The sequence below is a fragment of the Eleutherodactylus coqui genome, chromosome 5 (genome assembly GCF_035609145.1).
Source record: "Eleutherodactylus coqui strain aEleCoq1 chromosome 5, aEleCoq1.hap1, whole genome shotgun sequence".
NCBI classification, from domain to species: domain Eukaryota; kingdom Metazoa; phylum Chordata; class Amphibia; order Anura; family Eleutherodactylidae; genus Eleutherodactylus; species Eleutherodactylus coqui.
The window spans coordinates 59,509,727-59,523,754 of NC_089841.1; the positions used below are offsets into that span (position 1 = coordinate 59,509,727).

General features: G+C 47.6%; 1 protein-coding gene across 1 annotated transcript in view; it reads right to left on the reverse strand.

The window, feature by feature from the left end:
- Positions 1-14,028, reverse strand: part of EPG5 (ectopic P-granules 5 autophagy tethering factor) — a 108,725-nt gene that overhangs the window by 94,474 nt on the left and 223 nt on the right. Inside the window, exon 2 of the mRNA XM_066602607.1 lies at positions 387-1,271. Coding sequence (XP_066458704.1) covers positions 387-1,271 — 885 coding nt within the window. The remainder of the gene's footprint in view (positions 1-386; positions 1,272-14,028) is intronic.

The window sequence follows — 14,028 nt, forward strand, 5'->3', positions numbered from 1 at the left end:
GATACTTGCCTCTCTAGCTTCTCTGCCATTTAATCTGCTCCTTTCTCTTTTCCGGGTAGCATGACCACATACGAGATGGCACGTGACCACTGCAGTCAATCCCTGGCCCTCATCTGAGGATTGGTTGCAGCGGTCATGTACCATTAATTAAAACTAAAAAGTGTTTACATAAATAGTCTCTATATGTCTCAGGATATCCGCCATGTTCCCCTCCCTCTCCTCAGTGTCCTGGTTCTGGCCAGAAGACAACTGGCTACCGCAGGAGCCTCATCCCAATGGTTGGACCACCACTAGTCAGTTATTGCCTAACCTTAAATCTTGGCACAACTCCTTTACATGTCAAGGAATCTAGTTTGATACAGATCTCATAAAACACAATGAGTTACCTGTACGGTCATGTGCTCCTCCTTGAAGTCCCACACTTTGCTCTTAATATTCTTCCAGTCGGAGAGCATGATCTGAAGCTTGGCCTCGGCCAGAAGAAGTTGCTTCCTGCATCGACCGTAATTCATGAGAAGTTCATGGAACTCGTGCCGATCCTGGTGGGCGATCCTTTCAAACTCCTCGATGAAGGAGTCCACATTCTCTATCCAGGAGCACGGCTCAAAAATCTTGAGTTGCTCCCTAGCGAAGGGGATGGGCTTGTGCTGCTGGGAAAGCTCAGGATAGAGCTTCTCGTTAGGAACCAGAGGTTTGATTGTCGCCACATCTCTTGAGTGGTCGGAGGCCTCCACCGGCAGCTCCGGGTATATAGACTTCACCTTGGACAGATGCAGGATCTCTTTGGCTTCCACGAAATGCTGGGTGTTGACTACATCAAGTTCCTTCAGGGACAGGACAGCGGGATGGACTTCGGCAGCCTCTCCGGGGTGCTGGTCGTCTATAGAGGGGTCCGTTATCTCAGTACTTTCTGTCTTTTTGGACACCGAGTCACAGCTTTGAGAAGTGCCAGGAACGCTTGTGGTGGCCTCTGCTCCTCCAGACTCCGGCTCTTGACACTCAGGATTTTTCGTCTCCTTCTTGTCCTCTAAGACACCTTCATTTACGGAGGAGACGTCCGTCACAGACAAGCTGCTCAGTCGTTTACCATCAGCTACGCCGGCTTCATCGTTCAGCTGGATTTCTATAAAATTATCTGGAAGTTCGTTTTCCGTCTTCTGTTTTTGAGAGGAGGGATCCGAATCCAATACATTAAGGACATCTCTCTCCTCCTCCAACGCCAGAGACTTTTCTGGTCTTATGTCCACAAGACTTTGCTGCTTCTTCTTGGTCTGAAAAAAAAAGAAACAGAAAAATGATGGCAAATTACTTGAACTGTTCAATTCTAAGGCTGCTTCAACACGGCCGAGAAAATCGCGCGAGATTTGTGCGTTGCGAGACGCACAAATCTCACACGAATACGAACCACATTCTTTTGAACGGGGTCATACACATGAGCGATTTTTTTCTCTGCATCGTGGCGCAGGAGAAAGAAATTGCGTCACGTCCTATCTTTGGGCGTTCCCATAGAACGCCTGGTATCGCATCCATCGCCCATTGTTTTCAACGGGGCCGTCATCTCTTATACTCTAATCACATCCAATGACGTATTCAAGATTCTGCTGGTTTCTGCTTAGCTCACGTACTGCAGGACCTCACAACTCCCTGCTGCCCCCTGATGGTTTCGATTGAGTGTGTCGGTATTATGGATCCTAATATGCAGCCAGCAACATAAGGAATGAAGCTCTGGTTGCAACCAAAGTATAAGATATGGTGCAACCCAAAATATCTGTAACTGTGATGTAAGGAAGTCTGTTTGCACAACATACCTCTATAGTGCATTAATGATCCAGTGTGGATTTGAAATGCCTGAGTTGTGCACACTGGGTTTTTAAAGGACTTAAATAAGTCCTTAACACATTACAGTCAGACGGACAGCTCAGATGAACCTGAGGAACCCCATTATAGAATCATAGAATGGTAGAGTTGGAATGGACCTCCAGAGTCATCTGGTCCAACCGCCTGCTCAGTGCAGGATTCACTAAATCATCCCAGACAGATATTTGTCCGACCTTTGAACACTTTCATTGAAGGAGAACTCACCACCTCCCGTGGTAACCTGTTCCACTCATTGATCACCCTCACTGTCAAAGTTTTTTCTAATATCTAACTTGTGTCTCCTCCCTTTAAGTTTCATCTCATTGCTTCTAGTCTTTCCTTGTACAAATGAGAATAGGGCTGATCCCTCTGCACTGTGACGCCCCTTCAGATATTTGTAGACACCTATTAAGTCTCCTCTCAGCCTTCTTTTCTGCAAGCTAAACATTCCCAGATCCTTTAACCGTTCCTCATAGGACATGATTTGCAGACTGCTCATCATCTTGCTAACTCTTCTCTGCACTTGCTCCAGTTTGTCTATGTCTTTTTTGAAGTAAGGGGGCCAGAACTGGACACAGTATTCCAGGTAAGGTCTGACTAAGGAAGAGTAGAGGGGGATAATTACCTCACGTGATCCAGACTCTATGCTTCTCTTATTAATACTTCCCAGAATTGTGTTTGCCTTTTTGGCTGCTGCATCACATTGTTGACTCATGTTCAGTCTATGATCTATTAGTATACCCAAGTCTTTTTCACATGTGCTGCTGTTTAGCTCAATTTCTCCCATTCTGTATGTGCTTTTTTTCATTTTTCTTGCCCAGATGAATGACTTTGCATTTCTCCTTGTTAAATATCATTTTACTCGGGAGCATTGCCTGGCCTATAAGGCTGGGCTCACACAAGCTTATCTCACAGCGCACTGACTGCAAGAGATTACATGCGTGGCACATAGGTCAAAAGGGTCCATCAGAACCTTAAACATTCACCGCAGTATTGTGTTCAGAGTCGTATAGGTAATGGTCCTTGGGAAAAAGTATGAAAATTAGCTGCCCTCCATTAGGGAAGACTCAGCTGTACCAATCTCCCATACGCGGCCATTCTGTCACTCACACGAATTGTGCATGCATGAAAAAACGCAGCAAATTCTATCTTGGTGCATATTATGTGCACATGCATGCCAAGACAGTACATGGCAATTGGCAGCACAAAGCAAGTATGCAATTTCCTTGCATAGTCGCTGCGTGCCACGTATGTAATCTCTCGCAGCCATCATGCTGCGAGATACGCTTGTGTCAGCCCAGCCTTATAGGCCAGGCAATGCTTCCGGTAGCCAAGAATCCTCAGGATGGGTCATCAACAGTTGATTGGCGAAGATCCAACACTTGGGTCAGCTGTCCTTGCTGAGAGAGCAGTAGTATGGCGGCCCAATTTGGTAATTCAGGCGCATCTCCAAATGAATTCAATGCAATATGAACCCAGACGGCTGCACTATGGAGAGAGTCGTTTGCTTCCGCCTGTATTCAACAACATGTTGATAGGAATCACGAGCAGTGGGACCTGCAATGATGGCGCCCCCTGTCTCTGGATGGCGAACAATGAGACAGTTGGAGCTGCTCGCGTTTGTCAGCCGATCAGACCATCTTCTCTACTGGTGGTCTGTAGGGGGCGCCCTGAGCCCAGTCACCGTGTGTGCCCTCACACATCCACTGGTCCCAACACCCGCTAACAGTCTGGACAGAACGGCCCGGTGGGGGACAATGCATCGATATGACCATCCAGCTTCTCACATCCCAATAGTGCGCCCCTCTCAGACTCTGGTAACGGGGTGACATCTCTTCTCTGCGTCGGAGAGTTAGTGGTCAACAAGCTCTACACAAGCGGAAGAAGAGGTCATACACACAAGGAGCCTCCGAGAGCCTTTTATAGGCCAAGGGGGAAGTACTTTTAGGGCTTCAGGTGACAAGACCGTTCATCTAATCACACCACAGCTCTAATCATTGGCATGTCTGTCGGAGATGGAACTGCAGGACGAGGTTTGTAGTAAAACAACAACGTCTTCTGGGGGTGCGATTTTTTTTTTTGCAAAATCAGTCGGATAACCTAGTGCCGTCACACCAGTCCCCGTGGGGGGGGGGGGGGGGGTAATAAATGGGGTACAGGTAATATAATCTTTGCAAATAAAGTATAAGAGCCGCAGTAAGGACTGACAGCAAGAATACAAACTGTGAGCATATTGTGGAATGACGGAACAGGAGAATTAGGAGTGAGGCATTATGGGAAGGCGGCCTTCTTGTCTTTCTGTAAGAGGTTCCCATGGTAACTATGAAAGTACCGTAATTACAGTCTCCTAACAAGCGGAGTTCAGATTTAAGAGGACGGGAGATTTATCCTTTCTGTTCCACATTACCGCTGTGAGGATTTCATCCGCCGTATGATCAGTCGTCCGATGTGACGGCGCCATGATTAACACTTACGTAAGCCACAACATATTACATGGTGCCCCAAAACTAGATGTCCAGGGTGACATGCAGGTGGAAGCTGAGATAGAAGGAGCTGTTTGATGAGGTCTCAGGGACACTTACGCGGGTTGAAATACCCCACAGAACGCACCACGACACGCCGCACATTTTGCGCCAAAATCCAGATGCAGATTTTGACAATTAAAAGATTAAGCAATTAAAAATGGATTAAATCTGCGTGCAATTCTGCGGCACAATCCGCCGTTAGACGTGTGGATTTTGGTTCAGAGTTTATAAGCTTAACGGCTTTTACCCACTAGCGTTTTTTTTAACGCTGCAATTTCGCAGCGTTTTTTTTTAATGCACGTGTTAAAATCGCATCGCACATAAATTGCAAGTTTGTGCTTTGCGATTTTTGTGCGATGCAGTTTTAACATTAGAAAGTCCCATTGACGTGTGCATTTAAAAAAACGCAGGGATATCGCAGCGTTAAAAAAAACCGCCAGTGGGTTGACGCCCTAAGGCTAATTGCATACGGGTGAGTGCAATATCGGGTGATGAAACTCAGTCCGATCTCGCGCTCACCGACATGCAATGTCCCTGCAGATGCGATGGGTTTCTGCGTTAAAACCGCCTCGCATCACTTTGGGAAAGTAGCTTTTAGCCGCGGCGGAGCATCGAGTATATGAAGATCACTAAATGTAGAAACCCGAAAGACTGATATCATTATAGCGCACCTTCACTCCGGATACAGAAAGCGATGACGTCGTGTCCGTCAATCACATGACGGCTGCAGCCAATCGCTAACCTCATCAGTCATGTGTGCATCAATGGCGGGTGACTGCTAAGGCCAGTTGTGATTGGCTGCGGTGGTCATGTGATTGATGAATGTGAAGTCACAACTTCCCATGTTAGCAGGGATCGGATTGGCGGCACTGGACTGGAGGCAACGTGAAAGTAAGGCCATCTTCACACGAGCGCAAGTGTATTTGCGCGCGCCTAAGCACGTTCTGCGGACTGAACGTTGCTTTTTTTGCCCGTACATCAGCGTATTTTACTGTATTTTTTGTGCTCGAAAGGCATGTTCATTTAGCATGGCAAACAAAGACACAGCGATTTAATTGGCTAATTAGTCTTAATGAATTCCAGGTGTGTTATTTTTGCGGTGGAATTGCGCAGAATCACGCATTTCCTTTTGCGCATCCCGCAGTGACTTCTATGAGGACCTTCAGTACGCAAATATGCAGAAAAATAGAGCAAGTTCTTTTTTTTTGTGCCACCGAAATGCGCAGCAATATATGGAAATGTGTTCGAACCCATTGAAATCAATGGGTCATATTCTCTGTGTATTGTGCGTACAAATACACCCGTGTGAAAGTCAGCCTTATGGCGATTTTATTTATTAAGCACCACTCCGCACCCGGACATGGCGTTGTTGGAAACCTTCGTTCAAAAGTCACCAGTCCATGAAGCGCGTTCATCCTTCGCCATGCTTCACTGAACCAATATATAGCCAATGGAGTAAAATGTGTACGGCGGCGTCTGCTAAACGACCGCTCGCCAGACGATTGTTGGCTCCGCAGTTTATCAACCATCAGCCTACTTCTGTCCGATGTATATGAGAGCTCTGTGTGACAGTCATGTGAGGCGATGCTGGGCGCCCGTCTCACGGTGCTCAACTCATTGACTCATCAGCCACCCAGGTTTTGGGAGGCTGAGCCCGTCCCATAGTGCTACCTATACAGAGATTATTGCGGTATTATTCTTATGCTTTCCAGCTGTTGCACACCGACAATTCCCAGAATGCCCTGACAGACTGCAGTGGTCGCTGCATGCTGGGAGTTGCAGTTTTTCAATGACTGCAGGGTGGCAGGATGGAGATGTCAGCTCTGAAGCACATACAGTCCTCTACGCTATCTATCCAGGATGAGCATGTGACCCCCGTAGCGGATCCTAGGTACTGACTGCCGCGTGACCTCGAGCCTCCAGCAACACATAGAACAAGACTTGTACTGTTACTAGAAGGGAAGAAGTCAGCCCCCACCGTGTTCACATGGCGTCTGCGACAAAATCCACGCCAGAATCCGCCTGACCGCGTCTCCTACTGTTTTGCATAGCTAATCACTTATTGATGCGGGTTGTATGGCAAAACACCGCAGACATCTGGCGGTCCGCCGTGAATTCCACCGCAAAGGCTCTACGAGGAAAATCCACAGTGTGAAAGGGAAGGCGTTTTCCAGATCTAACAAATAGATGACCCATCCTTGGGAGAAGTCAGTAATAGCTGATAAGTGAGGTCTGACCAGTTGTTCATCCTGTACTAATCTCAAGTTACACATCCAGAGCTGCACTCACTATTCTGTTGGTAGAGTCACTGTGTACATACATTACTTATCCCGTACTGATCCTGAGTTACATCCTGTATTATACTGCAGAGCTGCACTCACTATTCTGCTGGTGGAGTTACTGTGTACATAAATTACTTATCCTGTACTGATCCTGAGTTACATCCTGTATTATACTCGAGAGCTGCACTCACTATTCTGCTGGTGGAGTCACTATGTATTTACATTACTTATCCTGTACTGATCCTGAGTTACATCTTGTATTATACTCCAGAGCTGCACTCACTATTCTGTTGGTAGAGTCACTGTGTACATACATTACTTATCCCGTACTGATCCTGAGTTACATCCTGTATTATACTCCAGAGCTGCACTCACTATTCTGCTGGTGGAGTCACTGTGTACATACATTACTTATCCTGTACTGATCCTGAGTTACATCCTGTATTATACTCCAGAGCTGCACTCACTATTCTGCTGGTGGAGTCACTGTGTACATACATTACTTATCCTGTACTGATCCTGAGTTACATCCTGTATTATACTCCAGAGCTGCACTCACTATTCTGCTGGTGGAGTCACTGTGTACATATATTACTTATCCTGTACTGATCCTGAGTTACATCCTGTATTATACTCCAGAGCTGCACTCACTATTCTGCTGGTGGAGTCACTGTGTACATATATTACTTATCCTGTACTGATCCTGAGTTACAACCTGTATTATACTCCAGAGCTGCACTCACTATTCTGCTGGTGGAGTCACTGTGTACATACATTACTTATCCTGTACTGATCCTCAGTTACATCCTGTATTATACCCCAGAGCTGCACTCACTATTCTGCTGGTGGAGTTACTGTGTACATACATTACTTATCCTGTACGTGTTTTTTACCCAGCATTCCCAGGCACCTGAATGGCCACATTATGCAGTAACACCTCCTGCTTTCATATCCCTGTGTAAGTAGATGTTTTTGCCTCTTGGTATTTCTGGGATATGTAGCCAGGTATTTTCCAATAGGATGGCAGGTAGAGGCGCGCTGTATGTAATTACATCCACGTGGCCCACAGTAATAAGATGGGTCATCACAATGGCATTACAATAATAGTCAGCCTGCATCACTCATCATCATCATCACGGTGGTGACACACAGGTAGATGAGCAGGTGCCGGCGACGTGACGTCACTACCCGTACGCCACAACAAACGTGACCTGACAGCACGCAGCAGGCATCCTACCTCACACGACTCAGGGAAAAACAGCTACAGCTCAAAGATCAGCGGCGGACTGGAAATCAATAGAGTCTAACCCATTACTGTCACTAAATGGGCCGGGGGTGAAATGGAGACAAAATTATCATCAAAAGCGAAATTCTGTCAAATCTAATAATCTGTTGACTATTTCCAGGAGCAAAAGGCTGAAAGCCAAGAAGGAAATACTTCTGATTAGAAGGAACCTGTCAACAAGCAGGAGGACTTTTTAAGAAACACTAGTAAAAACCTGTCTCCGCACAGCGATAGTGGATGTGTAGAGGATGTGAGGCGTGAGGTCTGCTGTACAGAGGAAAGGGGGCACGGAAAAATAGGAGAACATCCTTGCTGCCTTTGTATGCGTACTAATGAGCCGTTCCACCAAGGTGGTCATTGGGACATTTTAGTGGTCACTGCCACGACCACATGTTGGAGTCACAGCCAATCAGGAGCCCAGACCGAGGGTTTGCCACCTGTAGACCCGCAGGTAACTTTTTGCTACAGCAAAATCTAAAGTTATTCCCTATGCACGGGTAGGGGATCTGTGGGGGTCCCAGCAATCATACCCCGCATGAATAAAGCGGCGGACACATATGTGTGCCACTTTTTCATTCATTTCAACAACAGCACTGAAAATTACCGACTACTCCATTTCCCCGAAAATAAGACCTATTCTGAAAATAAGCCCCAGCCTGATTTTTCAAGATTTTTGGGGAGGCTTGAAATATAAGCCCTACCCCAAAAATAAGCCCTAGTTACATTACATGAAAAAGAAAATTGGAATACCCAGCAGGCGCGGTCCTGGTCCATCCCGCTGCTCTTCAGAGCTCGAGTGCAGTTCCCGCAGTCCTCAGCCGCCTGCACATGATCACTTGGCTACGGGATTCATAAATCCCACCTCCATGAAGCAATGGCTGTAATTAGCTTTTCGAGCGCCACATTGATTGGCTGAGCAACGCTCAAAGAATCAATCACAGCCATCATGTTGTGGAGGCGGGATTTATGAAATGGCGCAGCTACGCCTCAGCCAATTCATAAATCCTGTCTCCACAAAGTGATGGCTGCGATTGGTTCTTCGAGCGCTGCTCAGCCAATCACAGACATCACATTAGTTCATCGAGCACAGCATTGATTAACTGAGCAGTGCTCAAAGAACCAATCACAGGCATCGCATTGTGGGGGTGGGATTTATGAATTGGCTGAGCTGCGGTTAAGTCCAACCTCCACGACATGATGACTGTGATTGGTTCTCTTGAGTGCCGCGGCTCAGCCAATCAATGCAGCGCTCGAGAACGAATCACAGGCATCGATTCTTGGAGGCGGGATATATCGATCCTGTAACCAGGAAGCGATTCTGTGTGGCTGGCCGAGGACTGCGGGAACCGCGTCGGGGCTCTGGAGAACAGCGGGAGGGACCTGGACCGAGCCTGCTAGGTAAGTAAAATAAGTCATTCCCCGAAAGTAAGCCCTAGCGCCTCTTTTGTGTCAAAAAATTAATAAGACATTGTCTTATTTTGGGGGAAACACGGTACTAGCAGGGGATAAGTATAGATTTTAGCGCATTCTGAGAGCCCAAACTTTTTCAGTTTTCTTTGATGCAGCCAGATTGTTTTTAGCACCATTTTGGGGTACCTAGGGCTTAACGTTTATTCCTTTTTTTGTGATGTGAGATGGCGTTCCTTGTGCAAATAAATAAGGTTTTCATTGTATATAGGTTGTTATGGTTACAGTGATCTCTATTACGCTTCATACATACATGAAACATACAAAAGAAACAGAATGAAAATGTAAAGAATTATATATCTTTTTTAATGCATTTTTTATTTCCCCTACGGTTGTGTTCACACGGGCGATTCCCATGCGCAAGTTCTGTCTGAGACCAAGGTGGACAGCACTTATACAGGAGAAGAACCCATTGGGTTCATTCATATGTGCAATTTTAGGACTCTTTCACACTGTAGAAAATCACGGCAATATCGCAATTTTGCTCATGAAATGTCTGAGCGTCAAAAACATGGCTGCTGCACACAATTTTGTCGCGCAAAAAAAAAAAATAGGACTTTCTGTTAAAAACGCATCGAACGAAAAAAGCAAGTTCGTGCACTGCGATAAAACAAAGAAAGAAAAGCAAAACACAGAAATAGAGGAAATCTCGGAACATCACAGATGTGAATGAAACCATTGAAAAGCATGGGTTTCATAACTCTGCGTTTTCATTCATGCTCGCATTGCGCAAAAATCGCGTGATTTTCTCAAGCGTGGAGGCATCCTTAAGGTCCATTTAGACACAAAGATTATCATCATACAGCCGAGCGCTCCCAGCAGAGGATGCAGAAGACAAATGGGGTGTCCCCGCTTGCCTTCTGCATCCAGCTGTTTCCCGCTCCGAGCGCCCGGCTGTTATACAGCCAAGCGCTGTGAGCTGAGGATGCAGAAGACAAATGGGGCGTCCCCGCTTGTGTTCTGCATACAGCTGTTCCCCGCTTGGAGCGCCCGGCTGTCATACAGCCGAGCGCTCCCAGCAGAGGATGCAGAAGACAAGCGGGGAGTCTCCGCCTGCCTTCTGCATCATGCTGTTCCCCGCTGGGAGCGCCTGAGTGTCATACAGCCCAGCGCTCCCAGCGGAGGATGCAGTAGATAACCCCGCTTGCCTTCTGCATCCGGTTGTTCCCTGCTCCGAGCGCCCGGCTGTTTTACAGACGAGCGCTCTGAACGAAGGATGCAGAAGACCAGCGGGGTGTCCCCGCTTGTCTTCCGTATCCAGATGTTTTCTGCACAGAGCCGGGCTGTTATACAGCCAAGCACTCCGTGCGGGGTAAGAAGAACAGGGCTGGACCACTTTGTTCTTCATACCCAGCCTGTGATCAGGGAGCGGGATACAGCTGAGACAATAGTATCAGCTGTATCCCGCTGTGAATCCCTGATAAGGCTCATCCTGTCTTTTAGCACACTGAGAGACGATGATGAGCGACGGCTTAGCGAAAACTGCACAATGTCAGTGCAGTTGGGCACAGCGATTATCGCTCAAAAGTCGGCTTTGAGCGATTTTTGAGCGATAATCGTTGTGTCTAAATGGGCCTTTACACTCTGACCGCAGCAGGTCGTCTTTTTGGGCAATTAATGTTCAAGAAACGCCCATTAATTTCTATGAAAGCGTTCAAAAAAAGTGCAGATCAGTGAAAAATGTCATATGACTTGCGGGGCCTCGGCAGCTGCTCTGCCACGGACTTTCCGTTTCACTTCCTCACCAGCTGCTAGATTTCTGCTTAGTCAGTGTTTACATTCAGAGGACAAACACTGGTGGTTTGTGACAATGTGTCAGGTGATCCTGTCAAACATGCACAATCTCTCTGCTCGCTCTGAGGCCGACCTCACACAGACGGGTTTTCAGCGCCGCCCGAATCGCTGTCAGAGGCTCCCATTTTTTTTTAATGCAGCCTCTCGCACGGCGGCCGAAAACAAAAGTAAAATATGGCAAAGCGCCGCGGTTTAAATGGCGGCGCTTTCAGCAACGCTTGTGTGAGGGAGGCCGGGCTCACAGCCGTAAGCGGAATCCGCTGTGAGCCTCCTGCAGTGGCTTCCAGCTGTGAGCCGGCCGTGTAATATACCACATATGGCCACATACTCACACCGGCGCTCATGCGTCACGTTTTGTTGTTTGTATTCCCCACGCCGTCGCTTAGTGATGATGCGGCCCCCGCAGCCCGGACACAATGTAATTACGGATCGGCTGCGGGTATATCCACGCCCATATAAAAAATGCTGCGTTCTGTACATTGAGCAAGTTACGCGATTCCGATCGGCGAATGTGAGTGAAACTGTTCACCCTATGCTTATCTCTCGGTGCTACCCGCTACGTGTGTGACAGGGAAGCGGGCGCCACCATGTGACCCTCCAGAACAAGTAAACAGTCAGAAAGCGGGTTCAAAATCACGTTCCTCAGGCCTCTGTGTGGGAAATGTCGCACAGAATCCTCTGGTGCCCGCTGCCAACGACCCTGTCACATTTCTTCTTCTTTCTGTATGCGGGTGTGCCACTGATACAGAGGACGCCACGCCGTCGCTAGGCGATGACACGGATCTGCGACACTTCTGCAAAGCTCATTGACTTCAATGGAAGCCGTCCCTGCGTATGTGCTCTAAAATAGAGCACGCTGCGATCTCATTTCGGCGCGGAGCGGCCGCAGATAAAGTCCACTGGTGAGCGTGAAGAAAGGAATCTCCACACACATCAATGGGCAGAGTGAGCAGCGGATCGCCCGCGCCCGCTGACAAGCGCGGAATCCGCTGCTCAGTTTGCCCCGTGTGCAGTAAGGCCTGAGGCTGCCTTCACATGGGAGGGAATCGTATATAAAAGGCAAACTCCGTTTGTGTCGTATGAGCGTTCTTCAGCATCAGGCGACGAATTAAAAATCGAAAACTCACTGACTTCCCCTGTAATGTTGGTTGCCAATAACAACCAATCACGGCGCGGCTTTCATTTCTTATACTGCTGAGGTAAAATGAAAGCTGCCCTGTGATTGGTTGCTATTTTTTACGTTGCTGAGGTAAAATGAAAGATGCCCTGTGATTGGTTGCTATGGGCAACACAGATTTTCTTTTGGATAGCCCTCATAACAGTGCGGTGCTGGGCTCGTTTTTGTGGCGCACTTTGTATCTTCCAGGGCTGCTAGTCATAAAATCTTTCTGAAAGCCCACTTTTCAATAACCAACCCCTGCGCTTATAGCGGCGCCCAACGCACGGGTATATTCTGTATGAAAGTGCCCTCAGGCGGCCTTCACACAGCCATCCGTTAAACCGCCGTTTTCAAGCGCGTTCAACGGCGGTTTTTAACAACCCTATCATTACAATGGGCGATGGGGTGCGATAAAAAGTGCTGCAACGCACTATAATACAGCAGGCGGCATTTGAAAATCGCGGCGTTATAAACGCCAGGTTCGGACGCTCGTCTGGGAAGACCCACTGAAATCAATGGAGGCGCTTTACGGCGTATGTAAAGGAGCCCCAGCATTCTGTCCCCGAATTATCTGGCGCCGTACGGCGGTGAGGAGTGGCGGTTCTCACTACAGGTCAGCCCACTGTTCAGAGCTAAGCGAGCGTCCGTAATGCCATTAGTGCGTACGTGAAATAGTAGTGCGGTCAACTACGTTATTCTGTACCCCCAAAACAAGGTCATTTACGCTTTTTCCACTGCTTCTCACCAGGCTGATATATGTTTCCACATCATGAGGTCTTAAAAACATCTACGTTTATAACAAGGTGATGATGGCTCCTTCACACCGGCGATCGCGATATCGCCGTGAGAAAATTGCGGCAAAAATGGCAGTTTGGTTCATGATGTTTGAGCATCGCAGCCACTTGCGATTTTCTCACGCGTTTTATTTTTACACTATTTTTTTTAGCACGGGGCTCATTCACACGGGCGGACTTTTCATCCGTATTTACGGGTGTTTTTTTTACACATATAATACGGACACAATTGTGCCTTTAATGCGCGCAAAAGTGAGAATGAACCCAATTAAAACAATGGGTTCAATTCTCTGCGCAATACGTGCGCATATTTTGCATGTATACACACCCGTGCGCAGCCAGCATAAAATCTAAGGTATCCCATAAAAGCACAGCAAGGCGGTGTCATGTGACGCCCACAAGCCAATCACGTTTCCCCCCTCTCTGGTGCATAAAACCATAGCGGCCCACAGTCACCATTATGCGGCGGCGCTGAGCACTACACCGAAGAGCTGATTACAGCAGGTGGCGCTATCTACCATAGCAACCAATCGCTGCTTTCATTTTTCAACAGGTCTTATAAAAATAAGAGTAAGAAGGTGATTGGCTGCCGGGGTTGCTAGGGGTAACTACTCCACTCTTCCTTTGGATTAATCCAAGCCGATGTGGGGTGGGTGGGGAGGGGGGTCAGGAGATGGTCTGCTCTAATCTAGCCATTACAGCCAGCAATATGGAAGGAAGTGGGAGGGGGTCCAGTTAGGGCATAAAAAGGGTTAAATTTACCCCACAGCTAATTGGTTAATAATTGATAGGTAGTTGGTGGGGGAAGGGGGTGCACAGGTGAGAAAGCTGATTGGTCAGAGATAAAGCCCCGCCCCTATGCAGG